The 25,286-nt window shown below is 38.7% G+C and overlaps 2 protein-coding genes across 3 annotated transcripts in view; one reads left to right on the forward strand and one right to left on the reverse strand.

Moving 5' to 3' along the window:
• Nucleotides 1-210: 210 nt before the first annotated feature.
• On the forward strand, nt 211-12,857 carry phf3 (PHD finger protein 3). 2 transcript variants are annotated; one of them, XM_068326760.1, is made up of 16 exons: nt 211-339; nt 1,456-1,706; nt 2,320-2,433; nt 2,532-3,855; nt 5,036-5,312; nt 5,704-5,755; nt 6,340-6,460; nt 6,602-6,758; nt 6,861-6,977; nt 7,539-7,661; nt 7,751-7,895; nt 9,127-9,313; nt 9,400-9,547; nt 9,656-9,745; nt 9,985-10,180; nt 10,286-12,857. In XM_068326760.1, exons 2-16 carry the CDS (start codon nt 1,472-1,474, stop codon nt 11,995-11,997), a joined length of 4,998 nt encoding a protein of 1,665 aa, XP_068182861.1. In that variant the 5' UTR covers nt 211-339; nt 1,456-1,471; the 3' UTR covers nt 11,998-12,857. The 2 variants fall into 2 exon arrangements, with proteins under 2 accessions (XP_068182861.1, XP_068182862.1); XM_068326761.1 differs by having other exon boundaries at nt 2,535-3,855.
• A 22-nt stretch (nt 12,858-12,879) lies between these two features.
• The window catches only part of eys (eyes shut homolog), a 167,693-nt gene continuing 155,286 nt past the window's right edge, over nt 12,880-25,286 (reverse strand). Inside the window, exons 44-50 of the mRNA XM_068326759.1 lie at nt 20,898-21,080; nt 19,709-19,875; nt 18,221-18,365; nt 15,690-15,852; nt 15,287-15,459; nt 14,948-15,109; nt 12,880-14,085 (exon numbers count right to left, since the gene is read on the reverse strand). Of these exons, the coding sequence (XP_068182860.1) occupies nt 12,881-14,085; nt 14,948-15,109; nt 15,287-15,459; nt 15,690-15,852; nt 18,221-18,365; nt 19,709-19,875; nt 20,898-21,080 (2,198 nt within the window). The 3' untranslated portion in view covers nt 12,880. The remainder of the gene's footprint in view (nt 14,086-14,947; nt 15,110-15,286; nt 15,460-15,689; nt 15,853-18,220; nt 18,366-19,708; nt 19,876-20,897; nt 21,081-25,286) is intronic.

Raw genomic sequence — 25,286 nt, forward strand, 5'->3', positions numbered from 1 at the left:
CCATACACATCGTTATGTCCTTTGAACATTTTACTCGAGAGTCTGAGATGTCGTGGAACAGTGCGTGTTTTCCGGTTCATGTGGTGTTATTTCACAATGGATCGATACCGATCAGAAACCTGACTGGATTGTAGCGTGTTTCGGCTGTCAGCTGCTACGCTACCTGTAAACAGAAGCCACGTGACAGCAGCGCTGCCTGTCAGAGGCTCAGCTGCAGCGGGACGAATGACGAGTTAGAGGAAGTTACTCCGAGCAGCAGTGCTAATATGTAGCCTTACACGAATTGGATATAACGTTGCAAAGAGAGTGAGGCAGGAGTCCCATAAATGTTATATGGAGGTAACTGTGTCTAAATATTAAAACTCCACCCGCTGGAGTAGATACATGTGGGCGTGATCATTCGTTAGCAGCAAGCTACAAACAAACTTAATAGCTCAGGCCTAGACTGGTGCGACCTAGCTAGCCTTTGGCAGAATTTTATCATTTCGTTGTTTAACAGCCTATCTGCACATTTTGTGCAAAATAATGACGTTTTCTGACTTCGAGATTTTATTTATGCAAGTAATGGCCATATGATCAATGCTAGACTTTATAAAATGTGTTTTCTCAAGCTAACTTCCTTCAAGTTATTAGCTTGCTAAATACGTAATCGTGCTCTGCTATGGAGCTTTAGCCGTTATCTTGCTCACGTTAGCTAGAAAGGACTTCATTGGCAGGATCAAGTAATGCAGACTCCGTTTTTGTGATACAGTTATATTGGGGAAACAATAGCAGTATTCTAGTGAATTTAGATTCTGTTCTTGTTTCATACACTGCTAAATTTTCGCCTGGTTGTGTTGCTAGCCGCTATTTACTTGATGCAATAAACTGAGATGCAGATAATTTAAACATTAGCTTAGCTCACAGGAGGCTGTCTGGTTTGAAGATGAATAGTGTAATTGAAGTTGTACACACATATGTTATTTTTTGCCGTTGCAAAATTTATTTCCAATCAACGGGAATGATTCACGATATTGGTCTACAACTGCGACGCTAACGACATCTACCTACAGAAAATTAGCAGGAGCGAGAAATATAGCATTTACAGCTGACGGACGCGTCTCTGAAGCGACGCTGGCTGTTATATATCTACGCTCCCGTGTTCAGCACCTGTGGCATTTATCGAACGTACATCGATGCATTTGAAAGTTATCAAACTGAATGAAGGACGGAATATTTGTGTTGGTTCTGTTGATATTACAATTTTGTAGTTATATCAGTAACTTTTCTACAGGAGGTTTAGACCTCCATATCTGAATCTTTACTAAACATCATCACTTGCATGTATCAATGAGTACTGAGCTCTTATGGGCCCAATGAATGATGGCACCCTTAGCATCTTATTACTGTTTCTTCTTAAAATATATGAATTAAAATCTTCTTTCTCCACACTGTCACACTGTTGTCTTGGTACAGAGAGGCAGCAGCATTCATGGATATTGTGGACACCTTTAACCATTTAATACCCAGTGACCAATTAGATGAATCCCAGATAATAGGCCAGAATTTGGAATGTGAAGCCAGTAATGAGTTTGGACCAGGACTCCGACCGGAAGATTCACTAAAGAACATGCTCAGCGACAAAGATCCCATGTTTGGATGTGCAAGCTCTCAGTTTAATCCGCTGGACAGTGAGGACCCCGCTTTTCAGATTGCTGCCTCAGCAGGTATGTTAACAAACAAAATCCAGGGTGATATTGTCTCATAGAGTTTTAACCACTCCAGACTTTGATCAAGATCTAACAAACACATGTTGTTATCAATTATTCGAAATCTAGCCCATTTAAAAGTTACAAAAAACGTGGTAGATTTAGTTTTACTTAGATTTTATCAGCTATGTGGTGTTATTAACGTCACATAGCATTACTATCAGTATCCTCATGTATCTATTTTATTTTGTTTTTTCATGTGCTTGATACAATAAAGTTTCCATAGGAACAGATATGCATGGGAAATTCTCAACATTTCAGTTTTAGTTTTGGCATGTTATTGAATTTAAACTTCCTGGTAGTTATTTTATACTGAAGAGATACATCAGTGAAATTAAATTCAGCAGTGGTTCAACAAAATCATATTTTCATTTAAATTTCTTATTTCCATATCTTGTAAATATGTTAGTATCATCCAGATGACTAATATTCTAATAAGTGTCGTAAGTGAAATGTCTTTGACTCTGAGTTTGTTTGTGTGTGTGTGTGTGTGTTTATTTTTAGTAGATTATTTGGTCTTGTATAGATAAACAAGAATATTCAGCATGACTGTTTTATTCGTCTCCTGCAGATCTCAATGACGGTTCATCGTCCACAGGCGTCAGTGGAGTCAAAGTTGCAGAGACCAAACAAGTAAAGAGAGCTGTTGGCAGGCCGAGGAAACGTCCATGTAATTTAGAACCCAGTAAGTGGATGCTCATTTGGTTTCCTGTTTTCACCCAATATCTCTTTCAACTCATAGATTATATGACACATGTTCTCACCTTGTACTTGATCTTTAAGCAGAACATGGCAGTGGGCCACAGCCAGCTCACATACCCACCAATGCCACGGGCAGAGGACGACCAGGAAGGAAACCAGCAAACAGGCTGCAGAAGTCATTCCTTATTGAGAAAGGGGTTAAAGGCACTCAGCTAAAGAAGGAACTAACTCTTGGAGGACGTATCAATATTAACAATCTTGATGGTGGATTATGGCTTAGTCCTATGGTTGTATTGAGACGCTTGACAGTCACAATTGGTGGATTCAGGATTGAGCTACTTCCAGGACCCTCTTACGCAGACAACATTGAGACAAGCCAGTGTACATACTTAGATGAGGGTTTATCGTATAGTGGGGGTGTTGGGTTTGTTGCATTGCCTGATGATTCTATTAACATACAGAATCCCATACTTGAGAACGCAACAGTAGGAACAGATTTAATCAAGAATAACTCTGCTGATGATGCAGCCCTTGCACTGGGTCCATATGTGAATCCTAATGATGTGCAGGCCTCCAGTGGTCCATTAATAGAGAGCGCCTGTACACAAGAGACAAAACTTGACAATCAGAGTGAAAAGGAGAAGCCAGTTAGTAAAGCAAAAGGTGACATCAAACAGCCACCTAGCAATCAGAGTAACGAAGCAACTGTTGACAATAAGAATAATGCCAAGGGAAAACAGCAGATTGTGGCCAAAACATTGCTGAAGTCGAAACAAGGACAACCGTCAAATAAGAACAAGGACATGGTTTCTGGTAAAGTAAACAACATGATGAAGGGACAAAAAGTATCTCAAAACATGCCATCCACGGTCATCCAAAGAGAAGACATGCACAAAACAAAACTCCTAAAGGACAAAAAAGACATTTTCCCTTTGAAAAGGCCTGCGGAAAACACCCAAAGTGAACATGCTATAAAAATGCAAAAGATCCAGGGTACAGGAGTAAACAAAGTGAAGTCAAAATTACCAAGCACACCAAGCTCTCCAGTGAAGAAAATCCCATCATCTGGCAATCGTGTTGATCAGCAGGGGCCAAATAAGTGTGCTTCTTCTCATAATAGCACCAAAGTTGAGAATATTTACTTGGCACACAGTCGTCAAAACCCTTCATTAAAAGTAACTGATGATGGAGGGCTGGAAAAGGCAAAACTGAAGAAACCAGAAAAGATCCATCAAAAGCAGAAGAGTAAAAATTCGAGGAGCATCTCTCTGGATGAACCAGAGCTATTTATTCCAGATAATGCTCCTGTTGTAAAGAAAGGAACTGCTGAGGAACCTGCATACAGCGAGACTGTATGGGATGGAAATAACTGCTGCGGTCTGTGCAAACAGCACCACAATAACATGTAAGTGTGTGAACTTAATTAGTGCATTATTTTGTTTGAATATGGACAGAAAGAAATGTTGATGGTTAAAGACTTCTGATCACAGAATTTAACATTTGAGGGTTTTCAGCGTGAAGGCTCTTGAAACAGTTGACCTGTTGAAAATAATTCAAATTTGTGATAAATATGAGCAATTGTTTGGATAGAACAAAATTCAGTTTTAATGTTGGTGTCACATTTATATTACCAGGTGCATGGATACCCTTTCTATTTGGATCAACTCTTCTGACTTGCATTTAAGTACTTGTTGATTTGAGTAATTGAAAATAACATTTTAATTTCATCAGATCAGCCTGCCCTCTGTAAGGTGAAATCCAGAACAATCCACTGCTCACTTAAATTGATTGTTGATGTTTGGAGGAATAACAAGTGGTTTATAAACTTTAAAACTTCATTAATCTTAAACTGAGGATGTAATGTAACAAATATAGTGCCATAGAATAGCATGCATACACAGTATTTTTCCTCATTACGGTGTCTACAATAGGTCAAAGTAGACAAATGTGTATATATGCTAAGACCTTGGGCAAAGACTGCTAGTCAACATATGAGGTGTTGTCACTGGATTGGGTTTTACAGCAATATCGTTTACTTAGAAGTGCAGAATGCTGTGCACCAGATTTGCAGCTTTGCTACTACAGTGTCTAGAATATGTTGAAAGCTAGGATTAAATGTGAGACCTCTAACACACTGAGAAAATGATGAAACCTGATATTATCCAGTTTATAACAGCTGATCATCAAGAGCAATGACCTCGGTAACCACTCCCATTATTTTATACAGACCATGACTAGTCCCTGAGCATTTTCTTTCACTTCCCCAGTGCTTTCTCATGTTTCTTAGTAGCTGTTAGCATGCTGCTGTGCTGCTTCTTCAAGTGTGAAATTGATTGTTGTAAAGGAGTTTTCACACACAACATACTTCTTCCCTGCAGACATTGCTCTTCCTACTCCTACCTGTTCGTCTTACAGAAGTTAAAGTTCTGTTAATGTGAAGTGTGAGGCAGTTGGAGTAATTTTTTTGTGTTGACCTGAGCTCATTTTTGGGTGTGATACCCGATAATGGTGCTGGTGCATTCCAGAACATATTTCAGACTCAGCTTTTATTTGCAAACCCACTCTTAACAATAACTGTGCTTTAGGTTCATGGTAGGCTGTGGTCGCTGTGAGGACTGGTTCCATGGCGACTGCGTTGGTCTTGACCTGACAAAAGTGCGTGAAATGGAAGAGGAGGACCAGATGTATGTGTGCTTGAAGTGCTGTGAAGAGGAAAGCAAAAAGGTGGAGCCGGACCCCCCAATTGCAAACACACCGGAGGTTCAAGCAAAATCTGAGGTACAGGATCATAAGCAGCCTCCTAAGGCCCGCCCGGGACCCTCCCAGACACATTCACCTGTGGGGGTCAGACCAGTAAGAAAGGTAAGCATAATTTTTTTTAACAAAGCCGTTAGATCATGCGTTAAAAAATTTAAATCTGTCATACAAGGATATCTTTTGTTCCCCCAGCTAATTCATCCTCTGATATTAGTCATAGCCGGTTATGTACTCCACAAGGGTTTGTTGTTTTTTCGCTTTTACTTTGCCTTTCTAGTATAATTGCACATGGGTGTCTTTTTAACCTGGTGGTGTGTGGTTCACATTTTCCCACACATAGACCTAACCCTGTGTTTTTAATAGTTTGACTGGGTGGGTAAAGTACAGTATTTACAGGTTTTTCACATGGTGTCTTTTGACACTTTAATTTTAGCTGACCAGCAATATGAATGACATGGCTAATGTGTAATGTTTTTTGCTGTCTCTCCTGAAACAGGATCCTGACAGAAGACAGTCCACAGATGTCAAAGAAGCAGCTCATAAAACAGGTATGGGCTGCGAATGTAAAAAAAAAAAAAGACTTGCGTTTTATTGTGTTATGTTAAACTGAGAGTGGATGAAAACCATCACAACATTATTTATTATTATCATTTTATAATTTAATCAAGGGGTAACAATATAGTTTTGTTAGTTAAATTTAGAAACTGCTTTAAATTTTCAAGCTACGACTAAAGGTAAGACTTTATTCAAGACAGATGAGCTTTAGAAATGACTGAATTGTTTATATACAAGGCCTCATAAATGTGTGATCTTATTTGTTGAATGAAAAATGTTGGAATTCTACAACATGCATTTCTTAGATTTTGTCACAACTTTCCCAAACTACCTCACTGACATTTTGGCAAGTCAACAAAGTTTAGCTTAAACATTAAGTGAGCAGAGAAGACAGTCTGGGAGTCAAAAAGTGTTGTTTGGTATTTGTTGCTTATATTCCCCACTGGAAACCCCCAAAACCTCCAAATAAATAAAATGTCTCATGTTTGCGTTACAACTCTGTTTTGAACCTTATTAAACCATTTGTTTGGGGATTTCCCAAGTGTGCTTACTGCATACTGTCATTCTGTACTCACAGGCATTCAGCTGAAACAGGAGACAAAAAGTAAGACTCCATATTCAGCTTCAAAGAAACTTGTTTCTGTGGAGGCAATCAGGAAAAGTGTTCGTGATTCCTTGAAAGAGATCCTCATACAGAGGTAAGTATTCCATGAGGAGGAAGGCAATGAAGTAATTGTGCAACTACTTGAGCTGCCATTGCATGCAAAACTATTTTAATCAAAAAACTAAACAAATAAGACCCCAGAGCCCCCAACAAATGGAACACTTTTGTATTTCAGGTTGAAGGAGTCCGATTTAAATATATCAGTGGAGAAAGCTTCTGAAGTTGCCAAGAAGACGGAGAAAGAGCTTTTTCATTTGTATAAAGACACTGACAACAAATATAAGAACAAGTACAGAAGCTTAATGTTCAACCTTAAAGATACAAAAAATAATGTAGGTGACATTTTTTTTAATTGGGCATGAACCAAATATTAAGTGTGTTGGTCCTGCATATCAGGTTTAATAGAGATGCTGCTTTTTAATTGCAATATTTAGGTCCTCTTCAAGAGAGTTCTCAAAGGGGAGATTTCTCCTGATAACCTCATAAGACTGAGCCCTGAAGAACTGGCCTCGAAAGAGTTGGCAGCGTGGCGGAAAAGGGAAAACCGTCATGTAAGTAATTCAGTGATGTGTTTGCTCACAAATTTTTTTACATACTCTACTCATTAATTTTCTCATAACTCATATTTTGATGTAAAAGTTAGTGCTTATAATTCTTGGTTCAAGGGGGCTTGAAGGTCACCAGGCATGAAGGGGTGCAGACTTATTTTTTTTCCTTTTTTTTTTTTTAAAATATGTGATTTATTTACTGTGCAATGTAACACATTTATGTTTGCTGTAGTGCATGACCTATGATATAAAAAACTATTGATTTTAATTATGTTTTAATAGAGTGTGTTCTTCCATGTACATTTTGCCCGTTGGCCAGGGGCCACAAAAAGAAAAGACCGTTCTGCATATAAAAATAGAAATGAGCACTGCCTGAGTGGGCGTTTGTCTCTAGACGATTTAAGTGGATGCTCTCTGCTATAACAATCATGCCGCATCATGTCTATACCAGGTTTCTTTTGTTAGACTTTTCAACAAGGAATATTCTGCACATTTCTATGATTTCCTTTAGAAATTCTAACTTTTAGATGCCCTTTAAACGGTAATACATTTCTTATCTCACAGACTATTGAGATGATTGAAAAAGAGCAAAGAGAGGCAGAGAGACGACCAATCACTAAGATCACACACAAGGGTGAAATTGAAATTGAGAGTCAAGAACCAGTAAAAGCACCCGAGCCTGCAGAGGTAAGGATCGTGTCAAATACGATTGTGTATTTCTATATATTTAAAAGTACAGCAATGAATGTTTGAATCCCTTTATTCTTTCTCTTCAGCTTGAGCCTCTTCCTAAAGTGTCAGAAGTCTCAGCAGAACCTCCAAAAACCCCTGAGAAGAAAGCAGACGTCACAAAGATAGAAAAAGACACCACCAGCCAACACAAGTCTCACTTATTTGACCTACACTGTAAAATATGCACGGGTAAACCTTTTTTATTTTTGAAACAACCAAACATACAAAAGAGAAATAATGGAAAGACTTATAAATGAAAATGCAACAAAATGGGTAATACAATGTATGACATGATGTGATTAATATGTCACAGTCAGAATTTAGAACAGTGGCTTGTTTCACAAAGCAACTTCCAGGCTTATTCTGATCAATCGACTAGTTTAGCTTGATTTGGTTCTACAAAGCAAATTATAAAAAACTCAGTTACTGTGGAAAAATGTTGGAAAACCAAATGGTCCAGGTTTGTCAGGCTCAGCCTTGGTTGTTGTTAAATCAGAGTTCCTGAAACACTGCCCTAAGAGGAAAGACATTTTACCTGTGCTGCCACTTAAAAAAAACAAAACCTTAGTTAATAGAAAATCAAATTATTAAAAGCATCCATTTATTATGCAAACAAATGAAAAGATAGACCTGAACATATGTTCAATGTAACATCAACTTTGGGGCTTGTAGGACTCACTTTATGTCCCAGTTAAGTTTTCTCTAATATAATAGCTGTATTTATATTTTCCGTACAACTGCAAGAATTCTGTGAAATTCTGCGGAAGACTGGTCTTCAGTTCACAGGTTTACACATTTACTTATGGGAACCTATCACAGACATGAGAACCTACAGACATCTACCTATGGACTATCTCAAAGACACCATGTGACCTAGAACTAGACTGCTTCATCGATTGATTTTTTCCCTTCTTCCTGGGCTTTGTTTTTAGCAGCCAGATCGTCTCCTAGGTTACTGTTTGTGTTTCTAACAGTCAGCTCTGTTCACTATTGTAAATAGGACTTCTTGTCTTAAACTTCAGTTGTGTGTATGTGTGTGTGTGTGTGTGTGTGTGTGTGTGTGTGTGTGTGTGTGTGTGTGTGTGTGTGTGTGCGTGCATGCGTGCGCTAATGTGGGATGTACAACAAACATTTGTGCCATTTTATAATACTGAAAATAATTGTCACATCACTGTGATGAGAATAATTTAATAACAGTGATACTATTGACATGTCATCATTGTCATTACAGAAAACAGTTGTAGTAGTGAAGATTATAAAATACTCTTTATTGTATATCATATAAAAGCAATAGCCTCCTCTACAGAAACTACAAAAATCATTATTGTAATACAACCTAGATTTTTTTTTTTCAATGTGTCATTCTCTTCTAAACTAATGTTTTTTTTATTTTTTATTTGTCTTTTTTTTCCACATAAAGGTCGGATGGCACCTCCTGTTGAAGAGGCACCGACCAAAGTGATCAAAGTTGCTACCACTGTGGTTCGCAGACAGTCGACCAAAGCAGAAGAGACAAAGAGCACAACTCCACCTATGATGGACGATGACCTGCATCTCACTGTTTTAGAAGAGAGTTTCCGAAACGCTCATCCCGACTATGAAGGAAGGTAAGTACTTATTTTTCTTTCTTTATGTAATCGGTCTCTGTGCAGTGTTTTTCTTTTTTTTTAAATTACTGTTATATTCACCACAGGTCAGACCATACAAGTGGAAGAGATGAAGAGGTGGCTTTCCTATCCAGCCTGCAGTCACTATGGCGTGGGTTCATACATATGCATGCTGTGGCTAAGTTGGTGACAAAAGCTTTTCCTGTCTCAGGTGCTGTGGATAATTTGACTGAGGTAATGAAAACACAAACTTTAAAAACTGTAATGTAGAGTTAGAATAGTTGCTGTAAATTTAGTCAAGCGCTGCCCCTTAGGTTTGTCTCTTGTCTTTATTTTTAATAGGACCTTCCAGACAGTATTCAAGTTGGAGGAAGGATAAATCCACAGATGGTTTGGGATTACTTGGAGAAGATACGGGCAACTGGAACAAAGGTGAAATTTTGTCAGGGTTCCTTTGTAAAGGGATTATATAGCCTGTAATAAAATGTGAAATCATTAAATACAATCACATGTGGTGTAGATCAAGAGTAGTTTGAGCACATATGCAGAAAATTATTGTCCAGATGTTTTGCATTTCATTTAAGAGTTACAACATTTGAGAAGAGTTCCGGTCAAGCTTCTTGTTCATTGGTCATAGATTGTACTGACACTTTCTTCTTCTGTAATTAAAGGAGGTGTGCCTGATTCGCTTCGCCCCTGAGACAGAAGAAGATGAGATCTCCTACACTCTTCTCTATGCCTACTTCAGCAGTCGTAGGCGTTTTGGGGTGGTGTCCAATAACCGGAAACAAGTCAAGGACATGTACCTAATTCCTTTGGGTGCCATTGAGAAAGTTCCACATCAGCTTGTCCCCTTCGATGGGCCGGGTAACCAGAACGCTAAATTTATTTCCTCCTGGATGATTGTCTTCTCTCAGTAAATTACACAAACATTTTGAATCTTTAAAATCTAATTATGGTTTTGTTTGACAGGTTTAGAAAACAATCGCACCAACCTTCTCCTTGGACTCATTATTCGCCAGAGGCCAAAAAGGGATTTTCTTCCCTTGGATATGAATGAAACTGCAGGGATTATCCCTGAAACCAAGCCTGTTGCTGTTTCCACTAAAGAAACCAGAGCACCTGAGGAGGATGAGAAAGCTTTCCTCTCATCCTTGACCGTAGTAGCAGAAAAGAAAGAAGACAACCCACTTAACACCACTGAAGAGGATGATGAGCCCATTAAAGAGTCTTTTGAAGAAACATCTGCATCGGAGACCAACACTCAAGAGTCTCATAAACCACTTCGCTTTCTTCCTGGTGTGTTAGTGGGCTGGGGTGGGGAATTGCCACCTTTGCCAGATGTTGGAGACAAACCTCTAACAGTAGTAGATGACACCAAAAAGACCCAACCAGATCCAAAAACGGAGGCATTGCCTGGAAAGGTGAAAAGCCCAACAGCTTGTGCCCCACGTGAACGCTTTATAATTAAGAAGAAAGAAGCTAAACCTGTTAAAGTTGAGCCAGAGCTATCCAGCCCCACTGATGCATCTGCTGCTAACAAGTTGTCAGAGAAGGATACTACAGTCGTTACCCATGGTGCACCAGTCTCTCTGAAAGATAAGCCTACAGATGTGTCGACTGAAGCTTTCCTAGAAAGCTTGTCAGCATCTCCATCTGGGGCTGAAACTAACAATGCTGCCCCAGCAAAAAGAAGTAATGTTAGCCCTTTGTCTGAAGCAGCGCCTGAAGGGCATCCTTTGTCGCTGACAAAATCCCAGACTGCTTCGACTCATACGAATGGCTCAAAACCACCTTTAAGTGGAATATTGAAAAAATCTTCAGCTTACTCCAGTGTGAATGATGACAAAACAACACTACTACAAAAGGACAAAGCCAGTCTCCCACATTCTGCAGGTCCTAAAGCGGTTCCTGTGTTTAACAGCTCTAGAAATGAGCCCGTTACATTATTTCACCAGGGGTTTTTACAGATATCTCAAGCAAAGAGCAAACCTGAGGAAGAAATCAAAACACCTATTCAATCAAGTACTAGTGAAAAAGATCTTGGCGCTTCCAAGACTCAGACGGTCCCTCCTCCCACAGTCCAAGAACCACAAGCAGTTTGTTCCACTGATGCCTCTGAGTTCAAACAGGGCTCTGTAATGACTACCCCAGTACACAACAGCGCTGCATCCATCCTGTCACAGCAGCAACAACCTGCTGCACCTGGTGACAACTGCACACCTGGGCCACACATCCAGGATGAGAACCACAGCGCCCCATGTGATCAGGACAACACTTTGCATATTCTGCCCAAACTCCAGCCACAGCTTGCCGAGAGTGACTCTGAACCCTCCGGTCAGCCTCCATCCTTGGGTAAAGACAACAAGCATGTAGAGGAACGACACACAGACCTGTTCCCCGATGATCATCATGGGAAACACAGCTATTATAAGGACTCCCATCATGGGAAAAAGGGCAGACACCACGATCGAGAGCGGGAGAAAAAGCATGATCGCAACCATGACGACAAGTACAGAGATCGGAGTAGACACCATGGACACTCGGATGACCGCTATGGTGAGAAGAGGAGAGAACGGCATTACAGTGATGATTACAGCAGCCGTCATAAAGACAAACACAGACATAGACGGGACTCAGACTATGAAAATGTACGGAGAAGTTCAAAAGACAGTTACTCGTAACTATATTGTGTTTTTAAAGTCATGCAAGCGATTGTTATCAACTAATATCAACTGCTATTTTGTCAGTCCCTTGGATGGTTTAAACCAGCTTCACTATGGCTGAACTTCTTTTTACTGTTTTATACAGTGGTCAACAATTCATTTCCTTTGAAGAAGTTCCATTTTATGTTGTTGACATTTCAGCCAAAATGAAATGTGATATCACTGGGATTGTGAAGATTTTTATACACACAAGAACAATATCACGTTTTTAACCTTTTTAGTGTATAAATCCTGTTCTTATTGAGCTGCTCTACAGAACACAGATCTTTTCACATTTGTAACACACATGGCAATTGGAGAAAAAAAAATCTTATTTGGAGTGAATGTAACAGAACCTGAAGACCGATCTAAAATGTTTTTTCCAACTTAATTGCTTCAAATTGCTTAAATATATTTTAAACTTCCTTTCTACTGAACATGTACATTTTGGCTGATATTATACATTAGATTTGTGTGCATTTGCACTGTGTTTATGTATAGTTCGTAATAAAGCTAATCCTTTTTTATTGATTGTAAAGAAAAATGTTGTTTCTTTCTAAATGTATTCAAGGTCAATCCTGGATATTAGAAGTATGATGTTATTTATAGACATAATCAGATGCAGGGAATCAATATCAGATGGCGTTCTTCAAATTTGTCCTTTCATGTTGGGATAGTGACTCAGGGCTTTAAACATAGTTACTTGTTTGAAATATATTTTTTGCAGCTGAGTTAATTGCAACTATGAGTCCTTTAAAAAATAACACATCTTTTTACAGACTCCTTTTTTGGAGGTTGTTATAAAAATACCTTTTTTCAAATAATGTCACCATGGGAGTTTTTAACTTACAAGAAAGGATTTTTAACTGCTACCAGATTCATTGCCCTCATAAACATTAAAGCCCTCACTATCTTTAAGAAACAGCACTGGTTTGGTGTCTTTAAACAAATACACTTCTCTTAGATCACCTTCAAAGCCTTTAGAAAACAACCCAGATGTAACCATTGATATATTTCTGTATAATTCAAAGCCTCCAAAATAAAGGTGACCGCCATAGTTTAAGGCTACATAACGCTCCAATGGGTCCAAGTCTTGTAAAATTATTCTGTGACCGTTAAGGAACACCTGAATAATTGTGCCGTTTAAAGACAAAGAGACATTATGCCATTTATTGCAGCAAAGGGTGAGATTTTGGAAAGTTATCGGGAGAGAGAGTCTCTCTCCGAGGTTGACTGCTATCTTGAGGTGGCTGTTCTCAAGTCCAATTGCGAGGTAGTCATCATTTTCGTGTTCAGTGTTTCCCATCCACATGATTAAACCATCATTTGAATTTGTGAGAAAACTGAAAGAAACCTGTGTGCTTTTGAAGGTTCTTGTGCTGTATCTTGGGTCCTGGTATTTAACATATGAGTTTCCCACAAATTTAAGAATGTCTGTATTGACTTCCGTGTCACAGTACATCCCTCCCCAACCCAAGGAGCATATGCAGCGGTAAGAAGTGACATTAGATGGAACACATGAGGAACCATGTTTGCAGTTGTTGTTCAGACAGCTTACAGACTGGTTACACACAGTGCCAGTCCAAGATGGCAGACATACACATGTGAATGAGTGACTTCCTATGGCAATGCAGTGACCTCCATTTTGGCACACTTTGTACCCGCAGGCGGTCCCATCCCAGTCCCCTACGTTAACTCCACCCACTGCCCCGGACTCTGTTAACTCCAACTCTTGACCGTTAACCTTGAGTTCTCTTAAACCACCGGTGAAGCTCATTGGCTCCCCTTCAGTTGCTTCCCTGGAGACGAAGCTCAGATAGGAGACACCTCCAACAAAGATGTCTGTTGCAACATCAAGGGTGGTCATCATCTTAGTCCCATTCTCTCCAACCTGTTCGTTATCCAGACTCAGGAAGCTTTGGCGGCCATGTCGGCCAGCCTTCACCGTGTGCCAGGTCCTCCCACGTAAGTCCACTCTGTTGACTGACGTGAGGATGTGAATGCCATCGCCAAGGTCAAATCGTAGTTGGACAAAACCAGATGTCAAAGAGAGACAGATGAAGTCTCCTGTAGGAATAAAATAAAATGGTGAAAAAGTGGCATAACATAATCGTACTACGGCAGGAAATGCCTCCAATTTTGTTTAAAGTTGTGTCTGTTGCCCCTGAGATTTAACTAAAAAAATATAAATGTATGTGAACAGAATTCAATCAACTTCGGTCTTACTAAGGTAATACATTACAGTATCGTAGAAATATCTACATATGAAGGGAGAGTGTGAGAGAAGCTCTTAATTTGAGTAGTAGAAGAACTAGGACTGAAGAACAAGTCTTGTGACAACCCAGAGAGCCCCCATAATAATGTTTTTATTCAGATAGTTCCACAAAAGGAACAACCTCATGATTGCAGATACTGTATTAAAGACATGTCAATGAGATGAACAAGTAAAAAACAACAACATGCGGATGGGATTAGTGCACAGTAGGATACTGTGCGCTATAAACAATATGATGCCTCTTTTGAGACACCTCTTGGCATCACATACTTATAGTTTAAATAATTCAGGAAGGAATTGTTTATTCATCTTCATAGCTTCTTCTTCCACTTTCGCTGGTCACGGGTGTTGCTGGAGCCTATCCCAGCAGACTTATGGAGATGAGGCGGGGGACATTCCACGCGCAACTCGGGTGCACACGAAAAACAAACAACCATTCACGCATACAAGCAATTTGGAGCCCAGTAATCTTTTTGGACGAAGGCAGAAAACCCAGAGAGAATCAAGAAGGATTTTTCTTCCAAATTGTAACAACTAACCTTATCAAAGCATCACTCATGCATTTTCCTGTTGTCATACTGTTTTGCACAGCAAACACCATACAGTTATTGCAATGAAGTTGACTTCACTTAGAAAACTGACTACTGTCTTCACCTGCTCTGGTATTGAGATGTTGCGCTGCGTAGAAAAGGATCCCATCTGGTGACAGAGGCTGGAACTGCAGCTCCAAAATAGTCCTGTATCTCACGCTCATGCGTGGGAATGACATCCATGAAGACTGGTTACTGCTGAAGAATGGATCACTGATGGTAACAACTAAGAGACAAAACAACAAGGCAGTTAAACAAATAATTGTGGCCTTATCTTATTATTTAAGAGTATACAGTGTATATATATATATATATATATATATATATATATATATATATATATATATATATATATATATATATAAACTTATATAATATTCTAGTTCAAGTTCAATCATGCAACCTTTCTGGCAGTGGAGTCCTGCAGTCCCCAGGGGGCACTGACAGGTATATCCATTTGGGAGAGGGATGCAGGTGGAGCCGTGGGTGCACAAAGGAGGGGGACTGCGCTGCACATCACACACAGACACAGTCTCAGAACAGAGTGCTCCTTTCCATCCTAATGGGCACTGGCAACTGCAGGCGGACACAGTCGGACACTGTGAGAAGCTTGTAAACAGGAACTTCTCCTTTCAGTATTCTTGCAATGTGAAACTGTTTTTCTGTAGGAGGCTGATATGCAGCCACAAAACATACAGGAGTATAAACTTGTTGGGAGGATTCAACTTCTTTATTAACATTGAAATGTTTTGGGTATAGTATAAACACTGAGAAAGTTAATCCAAATAGTGTAAATTTTCACTCACTACACAGACGAGCCGGAGTCCACACAAATCCCTCCGTTTCTGCAGTGAACATGAGCACACGGCGTGACGCCACACTGGCCCACACTACGCCCAAAGGCTGGATGTCCCAGAACCTGGAACATTCCATCTCTTCTTGTGCAGAACTGCAGATCAAAAATGCACCCTTAAAAAAAAAAGCATAGATTTAAGAATAAACAAAGTAACAAAGAAACACAGCAAAATGGAGCATCCAGTGTATTGAATGGATGTGCTTGACAGTTGTTTGTTTTATGGTGTGCCGTTAAAGGATTTTATATCAAGTACAGTACATATACGCAAACCCACGTCTTTGGTGATGGAACTAAATTCTTACTGTGTCCCCCCCCCCTTATAATCATGTGTCTCGATCATCATCATGTTACTTTTTCCTCAAACTTCTCCAGACAATATTTGTTTCGGTCTCCACCCGGAGAGCACAGGATCTTCTAAAAATATAAGGTTGGAGTCTGATAGTCATCTGCACATGTAGGCTCTTCTCTCTGTGCTGCATTAGTCACTGGCATAAACAGGATGCAGGGGAAATGTCATGCTCAGTCATGAATATTCATGGTGTGATGCTTTCCACTTGGGAGACTTGAGCAATGGTTCTGGTGCTGTAAAAAAAGATTCATGGGGAAGATAATAAAAGCTGTTAAAATAGTTTTTAATAGCACATTCTCTTTTGTAACAGAACCAGGAACCTGAGAAAACCTGCTGAGAATATAAATAAATAAAAAAAATGCACGGTAAAAAAAGATATCCTACCAACAGGTTTTTTTTAAATAATGTTTTCTGCTATACTCCTGTGACAATACAAGAGTCATGTGAAGATGACAACCCCTCCTCTCCACTCCATCCCCATAAAAGAAATAAACACAGTTACAAGAGTAGATGAAACTCCATCCTCCATTTCTGTGGTGACTCTCACTTTGGATATATACGATAGAGAAAATGAACAACCATCAGAGTCACATCAAAATCACCTTTCCATGAAAAAAAAGTCTTATAGACGAATCTAAAAATTAAAAATCAAATTATTACCCATAGTTAAATACTGTTCAAAGGCTGGTAAAGCTAGAATGAGCTCTGGGCCAACATTCAGCATCCCCTAAAACCAGGGTTTTATTTTCATTAGAAATAGGCAAACAAGGCAAATGTTTGATGCCCAGAAAAAAGCTCTTCATTGTGGTTCATTTGGCAAATAGGGGCCTGGGTTTCTTTGTCTGGGCCCCCCAGAGTCTAGGATCACCACTGCCTAAAATAGTGGACAAGAAAATGACAAATCAGAAATTAAAATATAATTCAAATATCAAAAAGTCACAGCTACAAAATGTAGTTCCTGAGAGTGTTTTCTTCGGAACATATTGCTGGATATGTTCTGAAGAAAACATGATTATGGAAAGATGAATGGACAGACCAACATTTGCTCAGGGGGATAGAAAGTCAAAAATTACTGGTGATCAAAAGGAAATAACCCTGGAGATCTTTTAGCAATTTGGATTAAAAAAAAATCTGCTTCAAGACAGCACGAAATGAGGGTTTTAATAGAAAACTTCAACAGACACAAACTTCATGGTTCCTTGTTATTTGATCAACAGCTCAAATTGAGTAACTGATTTTTTCACTGCAGCCAGACAACCTCCTCTGCCACCTTTCCATGGGGGAGTGTGGATCCGTTGATAACTGAGAGTGAAGTGCATTATCAGTGTGTTTACTGCCAGCCATCATGATTAGGGCTCCAGGAAGGTCACACAGATCTGATTAGAGGCTCATGAGTTCTCATTACATCCCAAGCAAAAAGGTTATGCTTCCACCAGTGTCGCTTGTCTCAGGTAGTGCTTACCAGTATAGGCTGCTGCGACATTCTGCTACTGCTCGAGCAAATTCATTCTCCACTGAAGCTGATTGATATTTGAAAGATTTTCATGAGCAGAAAATGAATTACATGATGGCAAATAAGCAAACCCACAAAATTGCACCAGTCTTTAAACATAAAAAGCTTTTGTTATCCTCAAATGGATCTGCAATGACATTTTATAATAACAAGCTTGATTGCTGTAGAGCAGAGACTGCTGAATGTGGTTATGATGATATTCATAGCTGTTGTCATCATTACGGTTAAGGCAATTTTGCCTCACAGCTCTGCATATTTGCAGGCACAATGAATGCTCTCCAGAATGCATTCCGACATCAGGTCACTGGAGAGAAAGCATAAACGGTGCTGATGATGACAAAGATTATTAGCATGGCACCCTTGATGAAGTAACTTATCAGTGGTGAATTGGATTTGCACACAACACAACTCTGCACAGGTAGCGATTAAAGGATGCACACAGGATCAGCCTCAAAGCTCTGGTCTGGTCGCGTACACAGTCCAATCCTGTAACTCCCTTTTCATTACACACCTCCTCTCTGCTCACAAAGAGACAGAAATCCTGGGAGAAACCACAAGTCCCAGCGCTCTCACTCCAGACAGCAGTGTTAGGGTTGTAATAAAGCTGTAGCAGTCTTACCCTGAAAGCCATGACGGAACCTGGAGCCAAGCGGCAGCAGTTCAGGGGTGTACTCATTATATCCGCCCACAAATAGCTGATTGAATATACTGAGGCCCTCCAGGGGTCCTGGAGACGAGCCCGTTCTGTTGCGTTGTTCATCAACCTAAAAATGACAACACAAAATCAATACTCGAGAGTTTGACAACTGTAGGCATCAGCATAGTTAGTGTAGTTTACGCAAATCTGTAAAAATTTTGGCAAAATGTCCAACCTTGGATTAATAGGAGTTATTGAGACAGTGTGCACTTATTAGTTAGAGTAATTTCTTCTGTGTTATCATCTCTGAAATTAAAAAAAATTTCTTCAAGGCGTCTAGAAGCATTCAGCAAAGGTTGACTCATTATTGTAACACAGATCCTTCTGATTTTTTCCTCTTCGCTTTGGAAGATGTGAGCCTCCTGAACAAAAATACCGGTAATCTGCTGCTACAAAGAAACCTGATTTGTTCTATTCACCTCACTATGATGCCAATTATACCACCTGCATCAATAAATCCATATTGTTTATGTAGCATTCATGGAGGACAATATATAAAAGTGACAAATTAAGGAAAAAGGGTGAAAATATCGGTGAGAATAACAGCTTCTGTCTATATTTCCCTACTGGGTTATTATTCATTCTATACATCTGTTTAGCTTTATATATCTCTATATGCACTTCACTGTCAGTTTCTACAGAAACTCTTAGACACAAGTTAAAATAACGTTTCTATTTCTCAATCAGATCTTAACTCTCACTTGTGTTCATTCATGAATCTCATAATCTGTGAAGCAGGTGGAAAAAGTTCACTATTTTAATTTTTTTATTACATAATTTTAAAAAAATTGACATACTTTTTTTTGTGATTTTTTTTTTTTTAGTCAAGTTTAAGTAGGTTAAAAGAAGGTTCTGCCTGAGTAGTTTTATTTTCCTCTGTGAAACAAGTGAAAGCAGGGATCAAAACAAAAACCATCCTGATAAAAAACTTTTCTTTGGTACTTTTTCATTTAAAAAAGCCAAAAACCCCCCCCCCAAACGTTGTCCTTCAGGGCTTCCATTGCTTGCATAAATCAGAAGTTCAGGTAATTCTCCCCACATTCGAAGGATTCTTAGAAAACCGATAACTTTATTGTACTGTATTTTCACAATAAAAAAAAGTTTATTTAAAAATAGAATAAATCTGTTACACAGGTTTACTCATTATACACAGTTTCAATGCACAGTTTGTATCTCACAAATAAAGTTTTCCCTTTTATCCCAATCATTTCTAGTGAATTTTTAAGATTATCTTGAAATAGCACAAACCCCCTGTTTGAAAGGAGGCTACATCTAATCCGTTCTGACGGCTTGTGGCAGCCAGAGAAATTCCTACATGGATTTCTAAAAGCATCTACAAGATATTTTCGTCCAGTATGTGGGTATGTAGAAGAACTCTCCTTCTAATAGTGAAACTTTTCGCATCCTCACCTTCAACCATCCGGATTTCTTGGACCTTCCAAACGTAACAGTGTGAATGTTGATCTGGTGGTTCAGTCGGTCGCTGACGATGGTTGCTACACCTGATCCAAGGTTGAATCTGTGTATAATTCTGCCATTTCTTATCCCCAATACAAGGAAGTCATCACCATTGTTGCCTGGAAATCAAATAAAAATTTGCTTATGGTAAATATTATTGTAAACATTTTTAGCCAAACAGTCTCAAAAATCCAACCTGCTCTCATTTTCATTAAAAAACACCATCAACATAGAAATATCAATTATTGATCTTTAGAATAAATGCTATACTGCTTGACTTGTGATCGGCTTTATGTTTTCATGTGTTAAATGTTTCGTTATTTATTCTGCCCTTTTGAGCTGATGTTACTTGATCAACTCTGATGAAATAATTATCTCTGCTCCTTTATGATGATCAAAAGAAGTGGCTTCGTTAAACTAATTATCATGTGAATTGTTCACATTTAATATATGCTTGTGTTTTTCCTTTGAATTTGTACCATTTCTTGAGTGCTCCTCTTTCTCCTGACAAGTCTTTCATTATTCATATTCCCCTTGTTTTGTTTCGCCTTCACCTTGATGAATTGTACTCTCAAGAGAAAACAACTGCAGGAAATCTACAAGATCTTGTTTTTTTTCCATTCTTTTGAAGAAATTGCACTGTAATGATGACATGGAGGTTACCTGCTACTAAATATGACCCTGCAGAGTGGGGATCCTGATTTGAATTGATGGTTGTTGCCAGCTTTACATTGCAACCACACGTCAAAGCCTGTTTAATGCAACTTTTGATTGTTTGCCCATGTGTTCGTTTCATGGAAGCATTCCAACATGCCCCCTTTGAAAGTCAAAACAATAACAGTATAGTTGGAGATCCACTAATGGCTGCTCTGCAGGCAGGCTCATTATTAAAGTCTCAAAATGTGCCAAGAAATAAAAGCCTTCGGGAATCCACTTGATTAGAGGATCACAGAAGAGAGTGGAATCTATTAGGTAGCACATTACCAGCCTCAAAATAGCAATAGCATGTCTTTTAAAATCCTAAATGAAGTTTGACAACTAAGATCCAGCTGAGGAGACTTCTTAAAGTTGTTTTCCTCTTTTAATTTGACCTGTAAGAATTATCTTAAATTGCTGTGTGGGTGTCTTTATTAGAACTCACCTTGTCCTTTATGACCAGCAAACAGCATTAGATTGTCTTTCACAGCAGATGAATTATTGGCAAGTGTGAACTTCAGCTTGAACTCATAGAAAAACCTGAGGCTCGCAATGGAGGAATGAGCCAAAAAAGAAGTATAACCAAACTCATCAATTCCACTGAATCTGGGACGAGTTATATTGAGAGCTGAAAAACAAACACAGACACAAACACAATTATTTCACATCTGTGATAAACGTGATAGGCGTTCATTGATCTCAGCATCTGTGTGTGGTAATCTTGTGTGAATTAGCAGAAAACAGGTTTGACACGTTGTCTTCTACTTCGTCTGTTGCCAAAAGATGGCACTATTGCTGCACATAAAAGTATCTCCTTTGAATGCCAATACATGATGACCTATTTCCAAATAGCATCACCTCTACAGTCCTATTCTATTTTCATTAATAGCTTTTTAGGACATATTTTGGCAAGCAAAAAAATATCCATGCTTACACTGAATGCAGTAATGCTGAATTACAACCTCAAATTTAGTTATTCAGAATACACATCGGATTCAAAGCCTACTCCACCAACATGCTCATCAATTTGATCCAACGCCAGGCATTTAACCCCCGGTCAAATATCTAAACTCTAGGTTAAATATCTGGATTAAATACGTGATTAAATATCTGAAACTCGCCACTAGCCGTTCAGAACTGAAGAAGTGTCTGAGGTGAAACATTGTCAAACTGTACTTACAAGTCCAGTTGACAGAGGGACCTACCATGACCTCAATGACTGAGACTCTCTGGGACATAATGCTAGGCATTCAGTATAGATTCCCCTCAATCTTTCAGAATTATGTGCTTCCATGCATTCTTTTAATTAATACTTTTTTTTTTGTCTTTGTGTTTACAAAGCAGTGGGAAATCAAACACAAAACTGCACATCTACCTCACTGGAAACACCTTGCATATTCCTCTGCAGCCCCAGGCGATGGCTGAGAAGACTTCAGAGCTCCCCTCTGTGACTGCCCTCAGCTCTGTTTGGCTGCTAAATTATTAACATTGCTGGAAATGCCTCTGTTATCATCTCCAGTCTGCTTGAGCTTTATTTGCGTATTGTTTCACTCAATGGCCTGAGTGTTATAGCTGGAGCTTGTTTTCATGTTTTGGTGTGTATGTGTGTGTATGTGTGTGTGTGTGTGTGTGTGTGTGTGTGTGTGTGTGTGTGTGTGTGTGTGTGTGTTTGCGTGTGAGTATGCGTGTGTGCCTGTGTGTTCCTCATGTTTCCTCAGACCAGATCCTCGTCAACAATTATTACCAAATTAAATAACCATAATCTGTTTACCCTGTTCATGGATGAAGTACCCATGAGCCTTCAGAATAAATTAATTACAATCTGAAAATAACAAATGACAACATCACATTTCAGATTATGATGACAAATGCATCAAAAATGTCATGTAATAATTTCCAATGACCAATTAGCATCTGGTTAAGTTAAGGTTGTACAAGGTGTTGGGATGCCATCATCTAACCCTTACCCAATTGAATCCAAGAATATAATCATGATTATTATTAATGTTGCACAGCTTATATTTAAATCAGTCAAACTGGCCCGTGATCGGCCACAGTCTGTATTGTCCTTATACATAGCTTGACATTTATAATGCTGTGAACGTGGTAAACAGAATAAAATGCATAATAAAATACTGAAAAAATCATTTCCATTGGAATTTTTCATTGGTTGTGTTGATTTTGGGTTTACATTCTGCTTTTCTAAAGTGTAACCTCCACCTATTTGCACCTCATTAAAGAGAAACTACTGGATTTTAAAAATTCAATATTTTACAAGTATCCTTGAGGCAGGATTAATCCCATCCAGCATCTCTAAACCTGTAGAAAGATTAACTTTGTGACAGTACGTTTGTTTCTGAAAAGCAGCATTTATTCACATCACAGAGATCCATAATATGTCTTGTGATGTAGGAGCTGATAGAAATGTAGATGTGAATTACTGGGTAAATTCTCTTCATGCCTCTCATTCACCCATCGCGCAGATAGCCACTTATTCACAGGAATGGGGCATGAGTATTATGTTTGAAGTATAAATACAAAGCCAGCACAAATAATAGAGGTTCATTGGTTTGCAGTTACACTCCTGCACAGAGCTTCTGTTTGCTCACTCACCATATGCAGCACTAGTGCGTTCAGAAGGTATTATTTAAGAGGCTTATGGACATCCTCTCTGAAATGCATATGTCTGAAATGCGGTGAATTGCAGTGAATGAAATAAGAAGCATGCTACTCAAAAATATTATATGGCATTTCAACTGTGCTGTGATTTTGCATAATATGGTGTAAAGCAGCAGGACAGCCAGAAGAAAAACAGAGAGACATGCAGTGCCATTTGTGAAATGCATTCTGTATGTGTATGGCGTGCGTCTTAACTGCTACAGAGCAGCTGTGAAAACAGCACTTTTCCTATGTTGGGGATGCTGTATCAAATATACCATTATATTTTTTCAATCTCCTAAAATTGGAAGGATAAAAGAAAGATCATCGATTCAGTAAAACTGAAAACTACACTGAAGTGCCGATACAGAATAATGCTGTAATGTGTTAGGGCGTAAGTGTGAAAACAATTTAAAAAGAAACTGTTTGAAATGTATCTATGAAAACATGATGTACTAAAAAAAGATTTATTTAATGTTTACTTAATGTTCTGTCCATTCATACAGTAGCTGTTGTGTGTTTATTATTTTTCTTTCAAAAGTTTCCCTTGCTTCGTGGGGGCAGGCCTATGATTAACATATCCTTCATCCTCTAGCAACATTTCAAATTAAAATGATAATTGCAATAATCAATAATACCATTTGCAAACAAAGCAGATGGGACAAACAATAACTGGATGTGAGAAAACAAAAAGTGGTAGAACTCGCAGCAGAACTATATGTCACATGCCATGTTTTGTAGTCAATGCTTCTTTCTCTATTTATTCTCAACATGAATCTTTAACAGCAGGTATGGGCAAATTGTGTACAAAGATAGACCATTAATAATTCTGAGTGAAGTCATATAAAACATTCATTAATGTTTCATGAAGTCAACTCTTGAGGCTCTCTGGCATGACTCCACCTAGTCTTCCCTTTCCTCTATCATTTTCTGCTTGTTCATAGACCAACCTCACATATTAAAATGTGATTGCGAACTAAGAACAAACAGTATTTTATCTCGGAAAAAACATTTTGCTCTTCAATGTTTACTGCTAGAAAAACAACCATAGCAATTTCTCAAATGCAAAGACAGAAAAAGAAGCATCTACAAAGCTGACATTATTTTGCTACGAGTATCAGGGACACGAACGCATAGAAAGGCATGGGACTTTTGATTTAATGAGTTTTGACTCTGATCTTATCAGTTGTACATGATTAAAATTCAAATTTCAGTCATATAGTTTAGTGTGACAGTAGAAGGTCAGATTACACTGCCTGACATGTGGTGCTGATAGTCTGACGGGAGCTGCATGGATGATCGACTTATATGTCAAGCACCCCGGTGCTCACACAGTGAGTAATGAAAAAAAAAATCATGTTTGTGAATTTGTAAACAAGCTGTGTTTGAAATTATAGAAGACACAACTATAGAACAGATTAACTTCTTTTATAATGTCAGAGTAATCCACAGTTAGCCATTAGCAACATTTTGTGGTTAAGTACAAAAACTACGGCCTTTGGGTACGCCACCAGCTCTGCCAGGTAGTGCTTTGAGCTAAATGTTAGTTTACTGATATTTTCTTTGTTGCTATGCGCATGACAGCTCAGACAGACGTCAGCATTTGCTTACTGGCAATCAACAAAACATCTATCTACTAGCACAATAACACATCTTCATGGTCAGCCTATCTTATGGTGGCTTTTTAAATATGACTCTGTTCTGGTTGTTTCATGTTGCCATCTTGTTGACCCTCCACATCCCAATCACTATCCACTCATCAAAAGTTTACCAACTTCATCATTAATCAACTTCACCAGTGTCATCAGCCACCACCACCACTAGTGTCTAAACACCAAGGGGGGAAATCTATCTTGTTGCCACAGAGGATAGAAACCTTTCGATCTCAATGTTCCTGAAGATTCTAAGCACCATAGAATCTCAAACAAACTGACATACCCTTTAATGTACAGAAATAAACATTCTCATTTAATTCAACCACTTTTTTTTCCTGTCTGACTAAAATGCTAGTGTAGACTGATGGTTAAATTGACAATTGGCAATTCTCAATAATGTCTTCTTACCATATTTTTAGATAAAAGTAAAAAGTTGAAAACTGATCTGTACAAGGTTAAACTGCAAGCAGCCACAAAATTGTCCTCTTGGTTAGCAAAGTACCCATGTGATGACATCATTT

This window comes from Antennarius striatus, chromosome 11, assembly GCF_040054535.1.
Source record: "Antennarius striatus isolate MH-2024 chromosome 11, ASM4005453v1, whole genome shotgun sequence".
NCBI classification, from domain to species: Eukaryota; Metazoa; Chordata; class Actinopteri; order Lophiiformes; family Antennariidae; genus Antennarius; species Antennarius striatus.

What these genes read in the sequence shown, in the direction of transcription:
- phf3 (XM_068326760.1), top strand. Translation starts at nt 1,472, where the DNA reads ATGGATATTGTGGACACCTTTAACCATTTAATACCCAGTGACCAATTA. An exon ending in GGGTCAGACCAGTAAGAAAG is followed by an intron (nt 5,313 to 5,703) that starts GTAAGCATAATT and finishes CTCCTGAAACAG; the next exon opens with GATCCTGACAGAAGACAGTC. An exon ending in TACGGGCAACTGGAACAAAG is followed by an intron (nt 9,746 to 9,984) that starts GTGAAATTTTGT and finishes CTGTAATTAAAG; the next exon opens with GAGGTGTGCCTGATTCGCTT.